Raw genomic sequence first — 25,078 nt, 5'->3', positions numbered from 1 at the left:
GGAATTCTATGACTTAAAAAGGTAATAGAGGGAAAAAATAGAGGGAAGTTTACTTTTCCCATTTCCATAGAAACTGCAAAATAGTCCCCCCTGCTGGGAAGTAAAGGGGAAGAGAAATTTGGAATAACTTTGGTAGAAATATGAAAGAGGAACAGAACTGGGGGACCCACAGGAGGTGTGTGGTCAACACCAACACAGGTCTCTGAATGGGACGTATCACATCTCTGAGCTCACGTGGGGCGTTGGTGTCTTCCAAAAGCTCCAGGAAGGGAGAGCAGAAATATGCCTGTCTTGAAGGTGCTTGTTCATTCCAATGACATACTTTATGATCGAAGGTTTACCTAAATTATTGGATTGTTTGTGTGTGGAGAGGGGTGTGGGGCAGGTTTGAAACTGTGTCTTGATCAATGCCAATTCTATAGGATCTCGAAAAGAATATGAGGCTACCAAATGATCTCTGCTACCATCTCCGCATCTTGTTTCTTTATTATTAAGGAGCTAAGGTTTTTCTATTTCCATTCCATTGATGATACAGGCAATTTGTCAAACATGACTCTAGCATTCCTGGCGTCCTTGATGAACTGACATCTGTTTGCCAGGCAATGAGGAGCCCTCCTGCTTCAGTCTGAGATCTTGAGGCAAAATGAAAAAGAGAGAACCTCCTGCTGTTTCGAGCCTGTCAGGGAACAGTGGGACCTGACCATCAAAGGCATTCAGATGGTGGTGACATTGTCCTTAACGGTTGCTGATCCCCCAAAAGCCGTATGTCCTACCCCAGTGCTCTCAGAGACTGTTGCCCCTCTGTCACAGCTTATCAGAAATCCCCACTCTTTGCTGCAATCTGCCTAGCCACGAGCAGCACAGAGAGCATGGACCCCGAGGGGAATAAGCTGATGGCAGAGAAGTGGATGAATTTGAGGCATGTGGCCTGGAGTTAGACTCGAAAGGCTCAACAGTGCTTTTTTTTTTTTTTTTTTTTTTTTTTTTTGGTTTCAACATACAGAAACTGTCTGAAGTTTTCTTTGGAAAAGTCCTCTTAAAAGTCTGGCATACTGTTTGTTAGGTTTTCTTTCCTCTGACTTCAATTCTTTGACTCTCCTAATATTTTTGTGCACAAATCTAACTGGATTGGCTTGTGCTCCCTGGCAGAAGGAAGTTGGCAATCTGCCAACTGGGCTGGGCCTTACTAAGTTTCAGTTTCCTTTTCTCTGAGTTGCCAGAGACTTCACGTTGTGGAAGAATTTTCTGCTCCTATTGTGAGTCTACTTAGCTGTCCAGACAGAGCAACTATACTCTGCTTCGGTCCTTGTCCAGATTCTGCAAACAGGTAAATGACAAGCTGCTTTCCACTTTTCCTAGCCACTTGCAAATAGTAGTCTTATTTTTTTAATTAAAAAAAATTCTTTAGAATGGAAAACTAGTTAATGATTTTTCTTGCTCTCGGTTCATCCTCAGTTGACTCATTTCATGTATAATGTAGAGTAAATAAGAGGCACAAAGCTATGTTACCTGATTTCCAATACTTAATGGAAAATATATTTGATTTTCTACTAGATTGAGAAGTATGGCGGTGACAACTCGTTTGACCTGGATGCAAGAAAAGAATCTGCAAAAGCATTTTGGAGGAAAACAGTTTACCCTTCTCTATAAAGCTAGTATTCATGAATTCTCTACACGTGCTTTGTTTCAGAGATGCTGTGATCAAGGGCCAATTGTGGTGGTGATTTATAAGGAACACAATATTGTTGGGGTATATATGAAAGAGGGTTGCAAGAAAAAGGAGAAAATTTCTGCCGTCATTTTTGCCCTTAAAGAGAATGAAATTTCAGAATGCAAAATAAAACCACATTTTCCAACTATATTGTTTTATGATAGTGGAGGGGGATGGGATGAATTAGAATTCCACGTAAGTATGAAGGCTCAAACAATGACTATGGACTCAGCTACAATGGAAAAACTTGGATTACCTCAGATCCAAACTACTCCTTTTCAGGAATGTGAAGTTTTTCGATGTGAAGGTAGGTTTAATTAGATAACCTTACATAGTGTTCTCTCCTGAATGTTGGGAAGAGTTGAGGTGACCCATTGATTTAAGGAAGAATGTCCTTATCTCTGGGTGACCCAGACTGAAACCTGGCTACACATTGTTTGCGGAGACACAACCGTGGTCAAAAGTAGCATATACAGAGTTTTCTGGAGTGTGTTTGATGGGCAAAAGGTAGGGGAAGGGGAGGAAAGTAGAAGGAGAGAGAGAAAGAGAGAGAGAGAGAGAGAGAGAGAGAGAGAGAGAGAGGCAGCAAACTTGAAGAGGGCTTCTCTTGGAATGAAACCAAAGCTTGAACTTCTCTTGATTGATATAGATCCTGAAGTTTCCCATTATATCCATTATATCAAAAGACCAAAATTAATTTACTTATTTTTCTGCTACAGGACATTGTTTCCAACATCCAATGTTATAAACAATGTTTTTATATATCTCTATGCATATAACTGTGCATTAAAAAGTTACTTCTCTATAGTAACTTCCTGGAACTGGGATTGCCATTTAAGAAATATTTACATTCGCAATTTGACAGACGCCTCTCGAAAGCTTCAGTTTTCCATACTATTCCCAAGAGTGTATAGAAATGTCTATTTCCCCATTTTCTTGCCTCTATTTGATATTATCACACTTTAGAATATTTGCCAATTTGATAGTCAAAAATGGTTTTTCATTTTCTCTTTTGCTTATTCCTGATTACTTGCAAATCTGGGTGTATTGACCATTTACATTTCTTCCATGAAATAGTTATTCATGTCTATTCATTTAAAAAAAGGAATGCTGGGGTGCCTGGGTGGCTCAGTCAGGTAAATGTTCGACTTTGGCTCAGGTCATGATCTCATAGTTTGTGGGTTCGAGCCCTGTGTCAGGCTCTGTGCTGATAGCTCAGAGCCTGGAGCCTGCTTTGGATTCTGTGTCTCCCTCTCTGCTCTTCCCCCATTCATGCTCTGTCTCTCAAGAATAAAAAAGAAGTTAAAAAAATAAATAAATAAAAAAGAAGGGACCCTGGTAATAATACTCTCTGAGTATTTTTGTGTTCCAAACTAACTGTCTGTGTTCTTTATTCTTGAATTATTGTCAGAATGTAATTCTTGAATCACACTTTATTGTGAGGGATTTTGTAATGTTTCCACAGCAGAATTGATGGCCCAGACTTATTTACTTGTCTTTGTTGTTTCCCTTTGAATGATTTGATCTTTTTTCCTGGCTGCCCAATCATTAAAAATTCTTTTGTTGGTGTCTGGTAAATTTACTTGGATATACCATGATATTGAGCATTCTGGATCAGTTACATAAACTTTTTATTTAAGTATAACACATAAGCAGAGAAATGCACAATTGGTAAATGTACCAGTTGATAAACTTTTATAAATTAGACACACTAACGTAACCACTACTTGGACGAAGAAATAGATTATTTACTGTCATTTCAAAAGATTCCTTGCTAATTCTTTCTGGTTATTAGCAACCAAAAATAACTATTACTTTGACTTATTTTGACACTAATAACTACTTGTTTTTGAATTCTATATAAATGGAATCATATCAATTTATGATTTTTTTTTTGGTCTGGCCTCTTTCATTCGACATTTTGTTTGAGGGACTGAGCTAAGCAAGGTAATGGATTCTAAATCAGACCTCTATGAATGAGGTATCTCACCAAATATAAAGTTTTACTAATAATTTCAAGGATAAAGATAATTAGAAGTCTCAGAGAAGGCAGAAAGGGTACAGGAATATTCTATGTGGCTCCTATATCCTTCTTTTGCATATGAGACATGCTTTCTGGCTAAAAACAACCAGCAGGATTTTATTTTAAAGTTTATTTATTTACTTTGAGAGAGAGAGAGAGAAGGGGAGGGGCAGAGAGAGAGAGAGAGAGAGAGAGAGAGAGAGAGAGAGAGGGAGAGAGAGAGGATCCCAAGCAGGCTCCATTCAACACAGGGCTCAAACTCATAAACTGTGAGATCAAGAGTTGGACACTTACCAACTGAGCCACCCAGCCGCCCCACCAGCAAGATTTTCAAATGAAGTTTGTGGGCCACCTTACATATTGAAGAGTGGTTAGGTTATGGAACATTTGTATGTCAGTGCTTTGGACTGAATGTGTCTCCACCCCCCTCCCCCAATCGATTTGTATGTTGAAACTCTAACCTCCAATGTGACTGTATTTGGAAATGAGACCTCTAAGGGAGTAATTAAGGTTAAAAGAAGCCATAAGAGTTGGGCCTTAATTCAATAGCATTCATATAAGAAGGGACACCAGAGGGCTTGCTCTGTTCCATGAACACACATGAAAAGGTCATGGGAGAACACAGTGAGATGGTGGCTACTACAAAGCAAGGGAAGAGGCCACGGAATGAAATCTACCTCGCTGGGCAGTGATACGTTTCTGTCGTCCTGGTTTGTGGCATTTCATATGGCAGCCTCAGACGACTAAGACAACAGCTTGCCTGACATTTCCCATGAAGATGTGCCTCATAAATCCATAGAATCTGGATGTATTTATTCTAAATAATCCTTAGCCAGGAACACCCTGTTAAGGACATTCAAGAGGTAAGCACTTTTCTTCGTTCATCTATATACCAGGAGATAAGATTATTAGCATATTTTTAAGGAAGGTAGGCTGGGTCATTTTTCTTTTACTCCTTGAGGGTGTGACTTGCTACAGTGAGTGAATGTATCTCTGGCCGGCTGCTTTAACTCCTACCTCCCTACCAGCTCATTCATATTATTGTATGTTGTAGTGATCAGCTCCTTTTGATTTTCATGTAGTATTCCATTGTAATGACTCCATCACACTTTTTCCTAACAAAATTACTGCTGTGGACAGTTTGAGTTTTCCAGTCTGGGGCTCTTACGAATAATACTGCTACAAACATTCTTGTACGTGATTTTTTTTGTTCTCACACATGCATGTTTCTGAAGAATATAAATATAAAACTTCTGGGTCACCGGCTGAATGTATGTTTGCTTCAGTGAACACTGAGAAAGCTTCCCAACATAGTCATACATAGTCAGTTTCCCCCTCCACAAGCAGTACATTGGAGTTTCTGTCACTTCTAAATTTTCCCCAACATTTTTATTACTGGTTATGTAATATGTAGTCATTTTGGTAAATGAGCAGTGGCATGGCATTTTGTGAAATTGGCTTTCTTTGATTAGACTACTCAGTAATTTATTTTATAGTTCAAACCAATCCATTACTATATTAATTTAGCTTTTCCCTTAATTTATGAAATTTGTCTTGTGTTTTTGTTAATTCCTTCTTATATTTCTGAGGTTCTTCTCTTTATTCTTTTCTGTTTCAAATTTTTATCTTCAAAACTTTCCTTCTTTCTTGTTATTAATGAAAGGTACTTTGGTTACAAGATTGATATAAAGTGTTTATAATTTTGTTACTTGCAATATATTTAAAATTTTGATTTCTAATTTCCTTTTAGATGTTAAAATTAAGAGAGTGCTTTGTGAAATTCCAAGAGGTTGCTTTTCTCTTTGCTTCTACTTAATTCTTTTTTAGTTTTATTATATGTAGTCATTGTATGTAGTCTTCACTATTTTTACTTTTGGTAATTTAAAGAGGTTTTATTTCCATACTGAAAGCCTTATTTATTTATTTATTTATTTATTTATTTATTTATTTATTTTAGAGAGAGAGGAGGAGAGCATGGAGGGAGGGGTGAGAGATAGAGAGAGAGAGATTGAATCTCAAGGAGGCTCCAGGCCCAGGGTGGAGCCCAGTGTAGGGCCTGATCCTACTACCCTGGGATCATGACCTGAGCTGAGATCGAGTCAGACACTTAACTGACTGAGCCCCCCAGAATCCCTATATATAATCATATTTATTAGCCTTTCACATAGTATTCTTTTGTAGTGTAGAATTGCCAGCACAGAGCCCAACACTGGGCCTGAACTCATGAAGAGTAAAATCATGAGCTGGGCAGAAGTCAGACGCCTAGCCAACTGAGCCACCTAGCTGTCCCTCTTTTTAAACCCACCACAAAAGAATGTCTCTTTGCAAGAAATAAATAATTCTGTGCCTAGTCTCATTGGTTCAAATAAAGTCCTCAGACCACTCCTGAATCTCTCACTGTGCTCTGATTGGGTAGGGATGAGTCCTGCATTCTCTTTGGAGCTAAGAAGAAAATCAGTTGGACTGGAATTTCCAGGAGCTCCAATTGTAGATAGTAGGTTTTGGAGAAACTCTGATGTCTGTGGGTTTTTTGTTTGCATGTCTCTGTACTTTATCCCTTTCAGACCTATTAGATTATGGAGAGGAACTATCTTAAAGTAATGCCAGTCTTTCCCTGGCCTGTCCATGTCTCTACGCTTTGCTTCTCTGATTCAGAAAGGACCCCAGTTCTCATTTCCCATGATGGAGCAAGCCACAAACTACTGCTGGGTAATTGGGTGAGAAAAGATTTGTGGTCAACTGTAGTCTTACAGTGCCCACATTGCCTCTAGCTCTAGATTCTGCAAATGATATATTAAAGAGATTTGCCATAATTTTCTCCACTTGCTTTCATTATTCTGCACTGTTCTCACGGGAAAGCTATTTTTGTATTTTCCTATAGTGAATGCATTGACATTCATTCAGTCAACTAGTCATTCAACAACTTGTAATTTTCATTTTTCTTTGATTATTTCCCTAGATTTATTGGACATAAGTACTCTGAAAGGAATTACTGAGTAAGTCAATGTTCTCTTATTCTGTTAATTATCTTAGATGTATTCTAAGTTCTGTCAATAAATTGGTAGCACAAATCATAACAGATAACTTGTGGATCATGAAGAATAAGCTGTAACTATACTTATAATCATAAAACTATTTGATAACTACTAGTGTTCAAACAGAAAGAACACTGAGGAGAGAGAAAACATTCCTAATGATTTTATATAGGTGAAGAAAAGTAATTATCTGGCTACATGTCTACACTTTTGTTTAGAATTGTTGCAGTTACAGTTTCCACTACTTTATGGAATTGCTTTGGAAAGGGTGGTTGGTAGTTGGAGAATACTTACAGAACTTAAAGATCATGTCAGAAATTATCCACTTCCCTAAACTTCAAAAGTCACATATTATGCTGTGGTTTTCAAAGTTTATTATTGACAAGTTATTTTCATATTTAATATAGTTCATATTTAGTATTAGGTTTCTATGTTCCAGTTGCTTAACTTGGAAGGTTTTATGTCTGGTTTTAGTTACAGGTTTTATTTTTGCTTTTCCTCCTTTTACAGTAGGATTTGAAGTAGAATAGTTTCATGTCCTTTTGATAGGAAAACAAGTGGCTAATCAAAAATAAGTCATAACGTATAAGAAAACAAATCCTAGAACAATTTATGGTAAGTTCTTGTGACCTACCCTCAATCAATTGTTAAAATTGTCTTGTCTGTACAGCCTCCGTGAGAACTTATTTTCAAACACGAAAAGGTACAAACCATATAGAGACCTCATCCCGCAAGTGCGAATTCTGCTGCTGGGTCCAACTGGAGCTGGGAAGTCTAGCTTTTTCAACTCAGTAAAGTCCGTTTTCCGCGGCCATGTCACACACCAGGCTCTGGTGGGCTCTCATACGACTGGGGTATCTGACACGGTATGTCCCTTCAAGGTCACTCAGCCTTTACCTCTTTGTTCAAGTTAACTAGGTTTGAGGTCTTTTGATGATCAACTTCTTTACATGTTGTAGACTTTATCTCCATTTGTAATTTTAAAAATATTATTATTATTTTAATGTTTATTTTTGAGAGATAGAGAGAGACAGAGTGTGAGTAAAGGAGGAGCAGAGAGAGAGGGAGATACAGAATCTAAAGCAGGTTCCAGGCTCTGAGCTGTCAGCACAGAGCCCAACGCAGAGCTCAAACTCAAGAGCTGAGAGATGGTGACCTGAGACAAAGTCAGAGGCTTAACCGACTGAGCCACGCAGGCTCCGTTTGCAAGTGTTTAAGAAGCGTACTCTTAAAGTTGCTTTTTGTCCTCCTCTGTAGTACAGGACATATTCCATTAAGGATACGTCGGATGGCAACCTCTTGCCATTTATTCTGTGTGACTCAATGGGGCTGCATGAGAAAGAAAAAGGACTGTGTATGGATGACATAGCCAACATCTTGAAAGGCCACATTTCTGACAGATACCAGGTATGATTGAGCCAATCACTGAAAGATTATAATTGATATTTAAAATGTTTATTTTTGCTGACTCTGGACAATAGCAGATGCTAATCTAATTTAATACATCATCATTTATTTTCTTCAAGTGTACTCATTCAAGATCATTTGTTCCTTCTTGATATTTTATTTTACAAAGAATTAAAATATCCAAAAGACCCTTCTAACATAGCTGTTGTAACAACTCTGAATGCTGTTACATATTCAGCTGCCTTTGGCTACGTGAAACAGAAATCTAACTACATCAATTTACTCACGTCGGTCATTTTTCTTATGTAAGAGGAACTCTGAGGGTAGGTGGCTTTGTGCCCGCGTGGAAGCTCTCAGAAGTTATTAAATTCAAGGGTTCTTCTAACTTTCTGTTCTGAGACCCTCAGCATGGGGTGCTATGGATCAAGTATTTATGTCCTCCTAAACTTCACAGTCTAAAGCCCTAATCCCCGGTGTGATGGTGTTAGGAGGTGGGGCCTTTGAAAGGTGATTGTGTCATGAGAGTAAAACCCTCATGAATGGGATTAGTGTCCTTATAAGAAGAGACATAAGAAAAATGACCTTTCTCGCCACCATATGAGGAGCAGCAAGAAAGTGACTGTCTACAAATCAGGAAGCAGGCTCTCATCAGACACCAAATCTGCCAGCATCTTGATCTTGGACTTCCTAACCCCCAGAACTGTGAGAAGTAATTTTTGTTGTTTAAGCCATCCCACAGGGTAATTTGTTATAGCAGCCCAAGCTGATTAAGACATGGGACTTTCATCATTATGCTCTTCAGATGTTCATACTTCAGCCTTGTCAGTGTTCTAGGCAAGAGGGGGGAAGAGATTGAAAAGAAAGCTACTATAGTCTATCAATTTGTGTTTCAACTTTCCAGTCCTTTTATTTATTTATTTAAAAAAATTTTTTATCAATGTCTTTTATTTATTTTTAAGAGACAGAGAGAGACAGCATGAGCAGGGGAGGGTCAGAGAGAGAGGGAGACACAGAATCTGAAGCAGGCTCCAGGCCCTGAGAAGCTGTCAGCAAAGAGCCTGACGCAGGGCTCGAACCCACGAACTGTGAGATCATGACCTGAGCTGAAGCTGGATGCATAACCGACTGAGCCACCCAGGCGCCCCTATTTATTTATTTTTAATGTTTATTCATTTTTGAAAGAAAGGGAGAGAGAGACAAAGCACAAGTAGGGGAGGGGCAGAGAGGGGGGTTGGAGACACAGAATCTGAAGCAGGCTCCAGGCTCCAGGCGACGTGGGGCTTGAACTCATGAACCGTGAGATCATGACCTGAGCTGAAGTTGGAAACTTAACTGATTGAGCCACCCAGGTGCTCCATTACCTTCTAGTCCTTTTAATAAACATTTAAGTCTTGAATTAATTATTAATTCACCTCTTCCAAATGATTAGTCGATTGGACCAACGTCTTTCATTGAATGTCTTTGCATCTTTTCCCCCACTAAATATAGGGATTGGTTTTTATACTCTCTGGTTTGTTCTATTGATGTATTTATCAATTCCTTTATGATATCCATTTTGTTGCCTCATCATTTAATTGTTTTAATTACCAAAGCAATGAAAATGTCTTGATGCCTCACTGGACACGTCATATTCATTATTTATTTCTTAAAGCATTTGTTTTTCTTGACTATTTTCACAATATACTTTTCCAAGTGAGTCTGTTTGTGTTTTCTTTGATTATCTGTGTTTGATTCGTTGGTGTACTTTGATTAAAATTACATTAAACTTTTATGTCTAAATTTGGTTTACATCTTTGTATATCCAGCCTTCTTATCCAGAAACACAGCATGTTTTATTTTTCTATCCATGCAAGGGCTTCCCATTCTTTAGTATAGCATTATCTTGTAGAGGTAAAGTTTTTTAAAAAAAATATTCTTATTTAAAAAAACAACTTTATCATAGAAATTTCAAACCTATGCAAAAGGAGACAAAACAATTTAATTACTTCTCATTTGCTCAGTCTCAACAATCTTGAACTCATAGCCCATTATCTCTGTCGATTCACTTCCTCTTGTCCTATAGTATTTGGAATCAAATTTAACATGTCATAACATTTAATCCATAAATGCATGTGCATTTTTATATGTAAGGATATATGATTTTTATTATAGATAGCCATAATATCCTTATCATATCTAAAATTAATCATTGTTTCTTAATTTATCAACTATTACCTAATGTCCAAGTTCCTAGTTGTCTTATAAGTAGGTATCATGCCTTAAAAATGTTTTTAAGTTTATTTTTTATTTTGAGAGAGACAGAGACAGCGTGAGCAGGGGAGGGGTAGAGAGAGAAAAAGAAAGAGAGAGAGGGAGAGAATATCCCAAGCAGGCTCCTTACCATCAGCACAGAGCCCAACTCAAGGCTCGAATTCCTGAAACCATGAGGTCATGACCTGAGTTGAAATCAAGAGTTGGACGCTTAACCAACTGAGCCACCCAGGCACCCCAGTATCATACACTTTAAAAACAGTTTATTTGTGAATGATTGAAATAAATTTATTCAGTCTCTTTTAACCTGTACATTCTTCCTCTATCTCTTTTGGTGCCTTTCCTTGTAATTTCTTTTTTTTTTTGAGAAATCCTATTGCTTGTTCTGTAGACTTCTTCATAGTCTGAACTTTTGCTATTTGCATTTCTTGATGCAGTTTCCTGTGGTCTTTTGTTTTCTATGCATCCTGAAAATTGGTAATTGAGTCTAGAAGCATGTTCAGATTGAGCTTCTACTTTGTAAAGGTGCTGTGCTTTTCCATGAGGAGACACACATTTTGTTTTATTTGATCCTTTTTGCTTTTCTAATGTCAATATTGTTAATCTTCAATGCCTAGTTTCATATATTTATTAGGGTGTGTAAAAGTGATATTCTATCTTTGTCATTAATTTTTCATTTTACATTTATTACATGAGGAGAACATTTTCTCTCCATCTACTGTTTGACTACCTGGTGGTACAGTTAACATGGGAGAGGCAGGAATTTTTTTTCTTTTCTATAAGCTCCTAAAACCATGAGGTGGTTTCTTTGTATTTGCCAATAATTACCAGTGATTATTTTATTATCACTATAAACTTATGATTTGAACATATTTAATGTGCTTCAATCCTGTGTCATTTTCTCCATACTTAATATCACATTTAACATCTTTGAGCAGTGGGAGCCTCTACAGTATAGATCTTGAGTCCTTTTCACATGAACCAAAAAATCTACTATATTCCTTGACTTCTGGTATGATTAGATGCCCAAGCCACACCTTAGATATTTCCCGTGCCAGATTTTGAGTCAGTTATTTCTCTAAGAAGTCTTGGTTTGGCTTATTAGAATTATTATTGCTACACGGTTGGTCATTGGTTCTTACCCATTTTGGTGGACAGAGGTAAGAAATATATCTTTTTATGATACAGTGCATATAAATTCATATAGAAACTTCTCTTTCAAATTCAGGACTAGACAGTTTTTACTTAATTTCTTTCTGTCTTGTTTTGGTATCTGCTTTCTCTCATATGGAGTCTTTATTTTCAAGGACCCCAGAGATGACAGAATGTTATGTCACAACTCATTAGTTTCTATCACAAAATATTCACTTTGATCACAGAATAAATCCCCTAATAGTACCAAGGCACGTTGGTGGCTCAGTTGGTTAAGTATCCAACTCTTGATTTTGGCTCAGGTCATGATCTCAATGGTTCATAAGATTAAGTCCCTTGTCAGACTCTGTGCTGGCACTGTGGAGTCTGCTTGGGATTTTCTCTCTCTCTCCTTCTCTCTCTGCCCCTCCTCTGCTCTGTTCTCTCTCTCTCAAACAAACAAACTCTAACAGTACCATGAACAGTTTAATCATAACCATATTTAGTATAAATATAATCATAATCAAAATTGTAAACAGCTTAAAATTTGAACCAGATTATTTGTTTATTTAATTTTTAATTTATTTTTAAAATACTATTATATTTTATATTTAGGGTGTATCAGATAGTAGGAGTATACAAATTACTGTGTTTTAAAGTCAATTTTAAAAGTCATACAGTCAATCAGAAATAATCTCTCTCAGTAGTTAGGACCCCCAAATGGACTTAAAAGTTCATTTTGTTTATTTTAATTTAGGGATGGCTTTTCACATTTAATTATGTTTTATATTTATGATTTTAATTTATATAGTTCTCTTTTCCCTATTTAAATATATTTATCTTACACCATACATCTCCATTCATTTTTATTACCTACCAGACCTCAATAAACACATGAGTTTGTGGCTATTGCTATATACTTTCTCCAAACCCATCACAGCAAGTACACCAAAACTCTATAATCAAAAGTATTAAACACACCCTCAGTAGTCAACTAAGATTTGCCCAAACCACATACAATTAATTTTAATGTGCTGAAATATAGTTTTAAAGTCAACTTTACAAAATAAGACATATACAAGAATTCATTTTCTTTGCCCCTTCAAATACATTGCTCCCTTTTTCTTATAAGCAACCATATAAATTTTTTTGGATTACTTTCATTTTTTACTCTGTAAGAAAATACTTAAAGATTTGTGGTTCCCCTCATTTTTAGAAAGTCAGGAAATACTCTGTGCTATTGAAATATTAGAATTTTGCCACTACAAACAGTACTGGAGTTGATAGGCTTGTACATACATCATTTTGTATTTTTGCCAGTAGACTTGTGGGAAGATTCCCAGAAGAGAGGTTGCTAGTTCAAGAGTAAATGCATCTCATTTTAAACCACTTTTCATCCCTCCCTTCTGTGATGATATTGGATTTCTTTCTGCGTGCTCTCACCTCCGCCTCCGCCCACATTGCTTCTTCTATCTGCCATATCTTCATTCCCGTTATCAGACAACTCCCTATACTTTATAGCTCCCAGATTATGTGTTTTTTTTTTCTCACAGAAGCTTTACCTGACTTCATGAAAAGGTTGGTAGCTACTTGCATAAACTGTCTTCTCTACCAGATTGTTAGTCTCATAGTATTAGAGACTTACACACTGCCTGATACATCTTATGGATTCATAAATAACCATGGAATTAATATGTTGCATTATGTTTGTCTTACAGTTTAATTCCATGAAACCAATCACACCCGGTCATAGTAACTATATTGACCAGCCATTGCTGAAGGACAGAATTCATTGTGTGACACTTGTGCTTGATATCAACTCTGTTGAATACCTCTCTCATGAGATGATAGCAAAGATCAAAAAAACTCGAAGGCAGTTGATAAAGTGTGGTGAGTCTCATTCCATTTTACTATTAAGGGTAATATGTTAGACTATATTGTAGAATGGTTTCATACAGGATGAAAAACTTAAGAAATTGCATATGTGAATTTTCCCTGGCCCATCGGTATAGTTCAGTCAAATCCAGCACTTGATAGCTTTATGACTTTGTGCAAGTGACTTAAACTCTTTATGTCTTAACTTCCTAATCTATAAAATTAGTGTGATAATAGCACCCATCTCAGAGATTTATTATAAGGATTAAACAAACAAATATATATGAAGAGTTTGGCACGGTTCTCATTACCTGCTACCACTCTATCCTGGTATGAACTTATTTACCAAAAATTCTAGATTTTCCCTTGAGCCTTAATAAATGATTAGAAATGGAAAACAATATTTCAGTAAGAAAAAGCATCAGGAAATTAAGATGTTTGGTAGGGAAGGGGTAGCATAAAGTCTTAGGAGAAGGTAAACAGGATTAGGGAATTATGGTGCCCCATTTTGGCTTTTTTTGGCCTTATCCATTCTGTCTGGGAAAGAGCAAGTTTACAACCACTCTGAATAAGTTAGAAGCATAGAGCGATTTACTTGCTCTCTGAAATTTAAGGCCTTGCAAGCATGGTGTGCAGGGAGGTGCTTGCTAACATTGTGGCTGAAGAGTAATTTATTTGTGATGCTTTGACATATTCTGTTGCCTTCCTGAGGCCTTTTCTCCCCCATCTTCTTTGTTAGATCTCTTTTCTCTAGTCTCCAAAAAACCAAGTGGTTGGACAGTATATTAAATCAATCAACAACATTGTAGCATCAGCTTTGGTTATCTCTTCCAAGAGGTGGTTTCATTTGAGGCCTCATTTCCTACCGTGGAAAGCAATGAAGAGAATTTCCTATGTCAGAGGAATTCTGAGTACAAATAAGTGGTTAGAGGGGGATATTGTTGAAGGGTGATGGGCTGTCCCAAATCTCTGGAATTGCTCCATGGATAACCTATTGCAAAATTGGTAACTGATGAACTGAAAAATACTGATGCTACCTATAATGATCAAAATGACATGTGTCTGTTTGACCTAGGCGTGCAGCATGTGGTTTTGCTCACTCATGTGGATAGCATGGATCTGATGACAAAAGGTGACCTAACAGACATATACAGATGTGTTCCCGTGAAGCACAAGGTAATGATGTCCTTCTTTGTAGACACACTTTCTAGGATATGTCACTATAATCACATGATATTACCATGACTAAAAATAAAAATGGGCACCTACTGAACTTAAGAATTAGAGCAATTGTTTGGATAATTCAGAATCATATCCGAAGATTTAAAAATTGAATGTATATTCATATTTCCAGGGGCACAGATTATCCTATTCATTATAATTTAATTCAGTTCGGTTCAATTCAACAAATACTTATTGATCACCTTTCATAATCAAGTCAGTGTGATAGTCTCTAGTCAGATTCAGATCATGAAAACAATTTCCCTGAACTCAAAAGCTTGCAGTTTTACCAGTGGAGGGGAGGGAATGGGAGGAGAAAAAGCTGACAGTATGATAAATCTCATGAAGTGGCTCAAAATAAAATTGAAAGTTTAGAGGAAGAAAATATTGTGTTTAAAGGGATGGAAAAGAGTTTATTACTGGGGTGTCAGTGGGAAATAACTTTCAAAAAGAAAGAGGATTTCAGGAGGCGAAGAGGAAAAAAAGGGAGGAAATTCAAGCCATGAGGTAGCATGAGTCAATACAGCAGTGTGGGGGGGGCGGGGCATGGAATCATTCACTTTAGTGGAGGGCAGAATCCTTGTAGGGGGAGATAAAGCATGAAAGTTATATTTGCATGAGGGAAGTTTATTTAATTATGTGCATTATGGGGAATCATAGAAATTTTTTCTCTTCTTTTAAAAAAGCTTTTAATTAATTTAAATTCAGTTCATGTACATATATCATGTAATGTAGTTTCAGGTGTACAATATGATTCAAGACTTCCAAACATCACTCGATCCTCATCCCAACAAGTGCCCTCCTTAATCTCCATCACCTACCTAACCCGTGCCTCCACTTTCCTCCCCTCTGGTAACCATCAGTTCAATCTTTGTAAATAAGAATCTGTTTCTTGGTTTCTCTCTCTCTCTCTCTCTCTCTCTCTCTTTGTTAATTTGCTTTGTTTTTTAAATTCCACATATGGGTGAAATCATATGGTATTTGTCCTTCTCTTATTTTGCTTAACATGATACACTCTAGTCCCATCCATGTTATTGCAAGTGGCAAGATTTAATTCTTTTTGGTGGTTGAATAATAGTCCATTGTGTCTATCTATCTATCTATCTATCTATCTATCTATCTATCTATCTATTCCTAAAGAATATATATACATATGTGTATATATATATTCTTTATCCATACATCATTTGATGAACACTCAGGCTCTTTCCATAATTTGGCTATTGTTGATAATTCTACTATGAAGAGTAGTGGTGTAACTAAAGTAAAGCTTCACAAAAATTAATTTGCCACCTATATGTAGAATAAATCAGAGTCAAAAGAACCTGGACATGGGTGCACCAGTTGGAAAGATATAGTGATAGATAATATTTGTTGAGTACTAAACATGTGATAAATTTTCTTATTCAAAACTTATAACCCTATGAGATGGGTACTGTCATTACCACATATTGTAGGTGGGAAAACAAAAGCACAGAGATTAAAATGTTTATCAGTGTTTTTGACAGTGCTAAGAATTAACAGAATCCTATTTTGAATCCGGACAATATCATTCCATAGATAAGTTAGTCTATGCCAGAGTTAAACATCAATATTAAACTAGTCTAGTAAAACCAGATTAATTCTGAGAAGAACCTTTAATAAGAAACAGGTAAATTATAGACTCTAGCATAAGAGTATTAAAAATGCTTCAATCTGAGTACTTCATGTACAACTATTAGTTCCTTTCATTTCTAATTCATATGGAACATATTATGTGTATTCTCAATGAAAATTATCAGTTATATTGGAGTCTGACTTGTGAAGTTCTTTAAGAAAGTATTTTATGGAACCAGATCTCTATTTTTATTTTCTCTTACGGGAACACTATTGCCAAGTTCCTGCTTTTTGTTATTGCTTTCATAATGCATATTGACCTAAAATAGTACTTGTCACTGTTTCTGTATTGCAGTTAGAAGCAGTCCACAGAGAACTTGGATTTGCTCTTTCTGACATCTTGGTGGTTAGTAATTATACCTCAGAGTGGGAGTTGGACCCTATAAAAGATGTTTTGATCCTCTCTGCCCTGAGACATATGCTGTGGGCTTCGGATGACTTCTTAGAAGATTTCACCTCTTGAGGAAACAGGTAAATGCCGTTAGTGGTGTAGACACTTGAAGGTGTCAGCTGTGTGGCTACTCCCTGCTTGGATCTATTGGGTGCCTGGCAGCTCGTTGTGTCTCTGTGGGTCACTGTCCTGTGACTGGTCCTACCCTTTAACTCACTGGCCAGATGTGTTTTTCTTTCTCCTCATGTTTCCTGATTTCCCACCCATAGAGTATATCCCACAGATTTGTACTACTCCTCTTTCCCCTGACTTAGGATAGAATCTTTGAAATGATGCACCTCTGTCATTTCTACTGTTTGAGCATCCTAAGCTATATCCTTGCCCTCTCCTCTTGAAATATGCTTCTTTGCTTGGGACCCAGACATGGATTGGATCAACATTGTTCCTGATCAGGTGTGATCTTTGATTACACGCCCCTTTTTCTTTTTAAAAATTTTAATGTTTATTTATTTCTAAAAGAGCATGAGTAGGGGATGGGCAGAGGATGAGGGGAACAGAGGATCTGAAGCAGGCTCTGGTCTGAGAGCAGCAAGCCTGATGCCGGGCTCAAACTCACAAACCGTGAGATCACGATGTCAGCCAAAGTCAGACACTTAAGCGATTGAGCCACCCAGGCATCCCTTGATTACATGCCTCTTTCTTGGGACCTACCTTTCTGCCTTTTTCAACTTGAGTTTTTTGATATGTCTCCCTCCTCAGAGTTTATGCCAGTGGTAGATGTATGTGTCTTTCATATTTATGGCCTCAGATTTTAGCATTACATGTACTCTCTTTCAACCTCTCTCAACAATACATGCTGCACTGTTTTAATTAAAGATCAGATGGAAAGAAGTTTGAATCTGTACTCAAATCTCATTTAGTTTGTGAGAAATCAAATTAGCATATAATACCCTCTTTATTCTTTCTCGCTTGCAAACTGCTAAAACATTCTCATGCTACCACCAACTCTGCCATCTTGGTTTCTCCATTTCTTCTCTTCTTAAAGGGCACACGCACGCCCAAAGTCAAGGTTGGAATATTCCTTTTCCTTTTGGTTGCTTTTCCTTAAATAAACCATTAAGAATATTTTGTTTCTCTTTTCTCAGAGATTGGAGAAAAGGAATTATCAAGTATGTAAAAGGAACACTTCACATACTCATAGTTTTTAATCTCATCATAGAAGAGAGAAAATTGAGAAATAAGAAATTACAGGAAAAAGAGAAACAGCTAAAACAGAAGAAGCATGTTTTATTTATGTCTTGGATGAAGATGCACTTCAAAATCATAGTATCTGCCAAACAAGGAGCAGCAAATTTAAAGCCATTGTAAAAAAAAAAGATCATAATTTTTTGGATTTATTTTCTATATCTGTGAAAAATGAAAGTTTCTTCTTATAAACCTTGAGTTTAACTTCAATTGTATGTGTGATTTTGGAAAAGTTTATTTTAATGTAACTTGTAAGCAGTTTCTGATCCTCAGCCTCGTCATCTTAATTTTGCTTTCTTATTTTATTTCCAAAGTATTTGAGTGCTCGCTACGGCAGCACATAGACTAAAGTATTTGAGGTTTTTTTAGGTCTCCAGTTAATGTTATATTCTTTCACCCACAGTTATTTTTTGTTTGCTTGTTTAATATCTAAAACCCTCTTACAGGATGTGACAATTAATATTAGTAAGAGTTCTAGAGGATTAAGACTAGCAAGGACTATATTGATTATTCTGTCAATTCTAGCTATTTTAGTTACAAGTGACAAAACTCAACCTGAATTACATGAATAAAAAATAATCAAACCATAGAAAAGGCTGGGATTAAAACGAATTGCGTCAGAAATGGTTGAATCTAGGGATTCAAAAGGTATTCTCTCTCTTTTACTCTCTCCCTTACACATATGCACGCACATATGCATGCACACACACACACACACACACACACACACACACACACACACACACACCCTCTGCTTCCTTCTTTGTGCCTATTGCTGTCATTCTCATTTAGGTTTCAAATTGGCACTCCTTTAGCCTTAAATCATGTATCTGACCCCCAGGAACAATCACTTCTCTTCTCCAGAAGAGAATTAAGTCATACATTCCCAGAAAGAGTGATATATTATTAGAAGAAGGAAGTTAATTATGGACACGGGCACTATTTGATTAACTGAACTGGAGAGGTACCACAATATGTATCATATAGTTAGGGGAGTTTTACATCTAGTTTCTCCTTTAGATTGTGAAGAACGTCTTATTAATAAGTCTAATATCATTAATAATTACTTTTAAAAAGCTTTTCATTAAAGTAATATATACACATAAAAATAATACAGTTCATAATTATATGGCTCAATACATTTTGATAGACTTAACAAACAAATGAAACTAGAATTCAGATAAGAAACAGAACATCCTAGAAGTCCCTTTTATGTCCCAGATATCCACTATTCTGACTTCTAATTGTATAGATATATCTTGTCCTTTTTTATCCCTTACATAATATTATGCACTATTTACTCTTTGGGGTCTGACTTCCTTCATGAGATAGTGTATTGTTTGATCCTTATTATTGTACATAGATAAAGATCCTTTACTCTCATCTATCCTATTATTTTAATGTTAATGGGTGGTTCTAATAGTTTCCTTATAGGTCAACAATGTATTCCATATAGGTTGTGTTAAACTTTTTCTCATTTATAGCTATATTGAAACAAACCATATGATTTTGGATGTTTCTGATTTTTGTATAATAAAGATTTTATAATGCAAACATACTATATTTCAATTTGTAAATATAGCTTGAAAATGAGAAGTAGTGTCATGAAGAAGTTGACATTACCCTAAAATTAACGGAGTAGTGTTAAGGGTCAAACATAGTCAAGACTTTCTTGAAGAAGAACAAAGTGGGAAAACAGGTAGAAAGAGACATACTAAGAAAATATAAGTTGACTTTGATGTATTAATAAATTAATGGAAAAGAATCAAGAGTCCAGAATCATATGAAACATGTCTGGACATTTGTTCTATGATAAGGGTAACACTGCAGATAAATAGAAAAACAGACATTTAACTACACTGAAATCAGTAACTCTGATATTTAACAAATCCCATTAAGGTAGTGAAAAGACACAGCAAAGTGTGGAAGAATATATAACTAGCAAAGAACCAATGGAGAGATATATAAAGAAATTCTACAGATTTCGAAGAAAACTAAAATATAAAAGAAAATGAACAAAAGACTTGAGAAGGAACTCTAATGAAGAAGAAAATTATAATATCCAGTACAGAAAAAAAAGTTCCATATAATAAGTAATAAAAAATACCGACACTGAAATAACTTGATTCTTTTTTACTTTTGAGATTGAATTGACATATAAAATGCATACATTTAAGGTGTAAATATGGATGAATTTTGACGTCTGAATACATCTGAAAAATAATCTTGACAATCATGATAAGAAACCTTTCTATCACTCCCCCCCTTAAATTACAAGTGCCCTTGTAATCCATTCCCTTTATTCCTTCTCTTGTTCTGGTCCTCAGACAACCCCTTGTCCGCACTCTGTCACTAGAAGTTAGTTTTCACTTTTTAGAATTTATTAAAGTAAAATTGTACAGAATGTGTTCTGTTGTGTCTGGTTTCCTTTATTCAGCATGTTTTGAGATTCGCCCATATTGGTGCATGTATCAATAGCTCTTTCTTTTTCTTGCTGAGTAGTGTTTCATTGTGTAAATATACTACATTTCTTTATCTGTTCACCTGTTAACAGATTTTTGGATTGTTTCCGGTGAAGTTGAAGATATGCAAACAGACCTGATGAGCTGGCAATTCGACTCCCAGTTATGTATCTTAGTGATACTCTTATATGTGCATCAAAATGCATGTAAAAGAATTTTTATAGTAGCATTGTTCATAATCATCCTCAAAATGGAAACAATCTGCATACTCATCAACAGTAGGAAAGATAATAAATTGTTGTATATTACATAGAGTATTTCATTTCATGTAGGAAAGAAAATTAAAGAACAGTAACCATACTCATCAGTATAAAATTGCAAATACAGTATTGACCAAAAGAATAAAGACATGAATGAACGTATATGTTGTGAATAGATTTGTGTAAATTTCACAAAATTTCTAAATAAGAGGAAATGATGACCATAAAAGTGAAAACACTGATTACTTTTCAAAGGTATGTATGGGGTGGTGAAGAGTCAGGGGCTCACCTAGTGGTTCTGTAGGAGCGAACATGTCCTTTGTTTTCAACAGGGTGGTGGTAAAATGGATATTTACTTTACAGTTATTTTTAAGTTGGACATTTGTATTTTGTGTAATTTTCTGCATGTGTTGTATATTTCACAATTATAAATAGAAAAAAGTGAGAAGTAATGTCACACACAAACTTTAGAATTAGACAAAGCTGGGTCTGCTTCTCTATTCTGCTACATAATTAGTGACATTTTAAAAATCATTTCCTTATCTTACAGATGACAAAAACACTTTATTCATTGGTGTGTCTTAAGAACTAAGTTAAATAACACATATAACTAGATGATCAGTATAGAAACAGTCACTCAGATGCTGATGGACATTACCAATCTGGTATAACAACAAAATGATGAGTTACTAAGTCTCTCTATTTTAAATCTAACTGTATTGTAGTTGAAAACAAAGATAAGACTTGGACTTCATAGCTCATAAGAAAAAAAAAAGATACTGAAAATTAAATTACCAGAGTTTTTGTTTTTGGCTGATAGGTGGTTTTGAAGAAAATATACCTTTGGCTTCTAGAACATACTGTATCTCAAATTCAAAATTTGTAATAGCAAATAAAAACATACTATATAGCGTGGTCATGTATGCCCCCTACTGGCCAATTCTCAACAAAGTAGAAAGGATGCTGAAGGTTGAATTTGGAAGCTTGAATAAAAACTGCTAAAGCTTCTAATTCATTTTTTTTATTTAAAAAATTTCTGATGTTTCTTTACTTTTGAAAGAGATAGAGAGATAGAGACAGAGCAAGAGACAGAGAGTGAGGGAGATTCAGAATCTGAAGCAGGCTCCAGGCTCTGAGCCGTCAGCACAGAGCCAGATGCAGGGCTCAAGCCTGGAAGCCATGAGATCATGATCTGAGCCAAAGTTGGATACCCAACCGACTGAGACACCAGGTGCCCCTAGACTTATTATTTATGCATATTTGTATTTTGAGCTAACATTAATGTGTCCTATTTTAGCATTTTTGTTAATCTGCAGAATAGAAATTTGAATATGTAATACTTAAGTCTTAGGGTGATCAGTGAACTTAAAAAATGGGTACTTTTGCATTTTACTTTTCATAAATGTGATCCCCAATTACATTACTTTTGGATAATGGATTCTTGAACCCACTTCTACATGAGTTAATTTGTACAGCCAATCCCAGTCCTGTGGAACAGGAGAAACTTCAAATGTTATGTTCTCCCAATTTTAATTTGTATTTGATTTAGGATTATTATGTATGAACCAAGAGTTTGCAAGTTAGTTACTATAGTAAATTTCTATAGAAACATTAAATTATATACGCCTTGTTTCCCTGCCAATGTTGCCTTCACAGAGATTAGCAGCAGATTCCTTTCAGCTACCCACTGCTGAATCTAAACTTCTTAGGATGGTTTTCCTAATCTGCATATATTTGATCTCAAACCATAAAACCAGAGCTCCACTGAGTGACTTTCTCTTATTCACTGTTTTATGCATTTTCCTTTCCCCACGCCTTTGTTCATACTTTGGGGGCAGTTACTTAATTTCTATTTGCCTTGTTTTCTCATCTGCTACATGTGAATACTTTGCCTACCTCAATTGCTTTGAGGATTAAATGGAAAAGTAAAGCACTTTTTGAAAAGTGTTCGAAACACAGTAAGCTATAAATAAATGTGTATGACCATTATTCATTTCCCCCTGACCTTCCTTCTGTAATATCCACCCCCATTCCCATCTATCACCTACCAGTAAGGAATTGTTTCCTCTACCATTTATATTCTGTTGGCTTTTTGTAGATACCATTCAAGCATTATCACACTACATGCAAATTGTCTAGCTTCCCTGCTGTCTACACGGCACACTGCTTCTTGTGGGCAAGAGTCCTGAGGGTACAGTTTCTGTACATAATAGGTGTCCAATAATGTTTTGGGAGATCAAATAAAGTGATTAGAAAACATAGAAAGGTTGGTGGGATGTGAACCGGATTCCTCTAATGCCAATTGAGAACAGCAACAAGAAAAGAACCTATTTTTAAATGTAGGAAACTAAAGTAGGAAAAGGCAAAGAAAGGTGGAGCTGAAGCCGTTATTCCTTCTGATAGTCAGTCTTAACTGCTACCTGCATTCATCAGACTCTAGCAGAAAATAGAAGCAACTCCAGGTCTTTTAAGCAATGTAATTTAATGTAGAAGTTTAGTTACACAAATGATGAGGAAGCTGAGAGGCCAAATGAAAGACAGAGAAGCAAACCATAGGTCAGCCAAGTATAGGAGACAAAACTTCACCACCACCCATCTTAACTTTTCAGGTGGGATTCTTTATTTTTTTTATGTTTATTTATTTTTGAGGGAGAGAAATAAGAGAGAGAGAATGTGTGAGCATGAGCAAGGAGAGGCAGAGAGAGGGGGACAGAGAATCCAAAGCGAGAGCTCATCAACTATAAGATCATGACCTGAGTCAAAGTCGGACTCTCAACCGACTGAGTCACCCAGGCGTCCCTCAGCTAGGATCTTTAACAAAAAGTCAGATCAGCAAGAGAAAAACAGTTTATTAACACATGCACAGTGCACATCATGTGGACAAACTTCAGTAATTCCAAGCTGTGGCTTAGAAAAAGATCTATGCATCCCTAAACCCACTGCAGCATTATTTACAATAGCCAACATATGGCAGCAGCCTAAGTGCCCATCAATGGGTAAATGGAGAAAATATACATATGACAGAATATTACTCAGCCAAAAAAAAAAAAAAAAAAAGAGAACAAAATCTTGCTATTTGTGACAACACGGTTGGACCTAGAGAATATAATCCTAAGTGAAATAAGTCAGGCAGAGAAAGACAAACACCATACCACATGATTTCACTTATCTGTGGAATCTAAAAACAAAACAAATAACTGAGCAAACAAACCAAAAAAACAGAAACAGACTAAAATACAGAGAACAAACTGGTCACCAGAGGGGATGGGTGGGGTATGGTAAATGGGTGAAGGGGATTAAGAGGTGCACACTTCCAGGTATAAGATAAATCAGTCACAGGATGAAAAGTACAGCATAAGGAAAACAGTCAATAATACATAATAGCGTTGTATGGGGATACGTGGTGACTACACTTGTGGTGAGCGTTGTGTAATGTACAGACTCATTGCATTCCTCTGTTGTACACTTGAAATTTATATAACTTTACAAGTTAACTGCAAAAAGAAAAAGTTGTGGCTTACAAAACCAGCTTATGTAGCATCTTCAACAGAAACAATAAATTTGTAGAGAATGACATAACAAAGAGAGCAGTTTTAGGCTTCCAAGGATGTCAATCGGTCGGAGTGTAAGTACTTGGGAGGGAATTTACAGTAAGTGTTGTTTACAAACTGCTCTGTTACTGTCTCTGACCTAATAAGAGTGTGTCTCCAATAAAGGGAAAATTTACATTCCTACCTTTAGGCAGAAAAGTGAAGGGGAGGAAGAACTTTTCTTGCTCTTCCTGCTTCTGCTTCTGCTTCTGCTGCTTCTTCTTCTTCTTCTTCTTCTTCTTCTTCTTCTTCTTCTTCTTCTTTTAGAGAGAGAGAGAACTTGAAAGTAGGAAAAAGGAAAATGGTAGAGTTGGGGGAGAAAGAGGGGATGTGTAGAGGGGGGGCAGTAAGGGTCTCAAGCAGCCCCCACACTCAGCACAGAAGCTGACTGGGGGCTGGATCCCATGACCCTGGGATGACCTGAGTGAACATCAAGAGTCAGATGCTCACCCGAACCACCTGGGCGCTCCTGCTTCTTAATTGCCTTTAGCTCAAAATAATTTTTATGTCACGAGGCATATTTTGGGGTGATGTATTCTAAGTTCCTTCAACTAAAACAGGAAGCTGCTAACACCCTTAGGCCAGAAAAAACCAGCATGACAAGATAGAGTTCCCAGAACCAAGAGGCTAAAGCTCTGTGGAGGAAGCTAATCTAAGCGGGGACTTCCTAGTGACAAGCAAACTTGCTCAGGGTGGGGCTGTCCCATGAGAGCTAGAGTCACGAAGAAGACATTTTTGCTGCGAGAGGGAAGGCCCAAGAGTAAGATAGAAGCAGACATACCCCAAGATCTCGCACATCTGCCCTCTCTATGGGGTATCTC

General features: G+C 36.6%; 1 protein-coding gene and 1 long non-coding RNA gene across 3 annotated transcripts in view; one reads left to right on the top strand and one right to left on the bottom strand.

Annotated features, from left to right (window-relative positions):
- LOC115298052 overlaps positions 1-24,484 on the bottom strand; it is a 34,149-nt gene extending 9,665 nt beyond the window's left edge. Inside the window, exon 1 of the long non-coding RNA XR_003911580.1 lies at positions 24,403-24,484. This is a non-coding gene — a long non-coding RNA (uncharacterized LOC115298052). The remainder of the gene's footprint in view (positions 1-24,402) is intronic.
- On the top strand, positions 1,202-19,503 carry IFI44 (interferon induced protein 44). Of its 2 annotated transcripts, XM_029946395.1 has the most exons (10): positions 1,202-1,327; positions 1,555-2,018; positions 6,151-6,228; positions 6,694-6,730; positions 7,440-7,635; positions 8,027-8,176; positions 13,276-13,447; positions 14,508-14,608; positions 16,605-16,780; positions 17,846-19,503. In XM_029946395.1, the coding sequence occupies exons 2-9, from the start codon at positions 1,565-1,567 to the stop codon at positions 16,770-16,772; spliced, it is 1,356 nt and encodes a 451-aa protein (XP_029802255.1). In that variant the 5' UTR covers positions 1,202-1,327; positions 1,555-1,564; the 3' UTR covers positions 16,773-16,780; positions 17,846-19,503. The 2 variants fall into 2 exon arrangements, with proteins under 2 accessions (XP_029802255.1, XP_029802256.1); XM_029946396.1 differs by lacking the exon at positions 6,151-6,228.
- Positions 24,485-25,078: the final 594 nt, after the last annotated feature.

Source organism: Suricata suricatta, chromosome 8 (assembly GCF_006229205.1).
Source record: "Suricata suricatta isolate VVHF042 chromosome 8, meerkat_22Aug2017_6uvM2_HiC, whole genome shotgun sequence".
NCBI lineage: Eukaryota > Metazoa > Chordata > Mammalia > Carnivora > Herpestidae > Suricata > Suricata suricatta.
The sequence above is the reverse complement of the archived record's forward strand: the minus strand, read 5'-3'. Positions and strand labels throughout refer to the sequence as shown.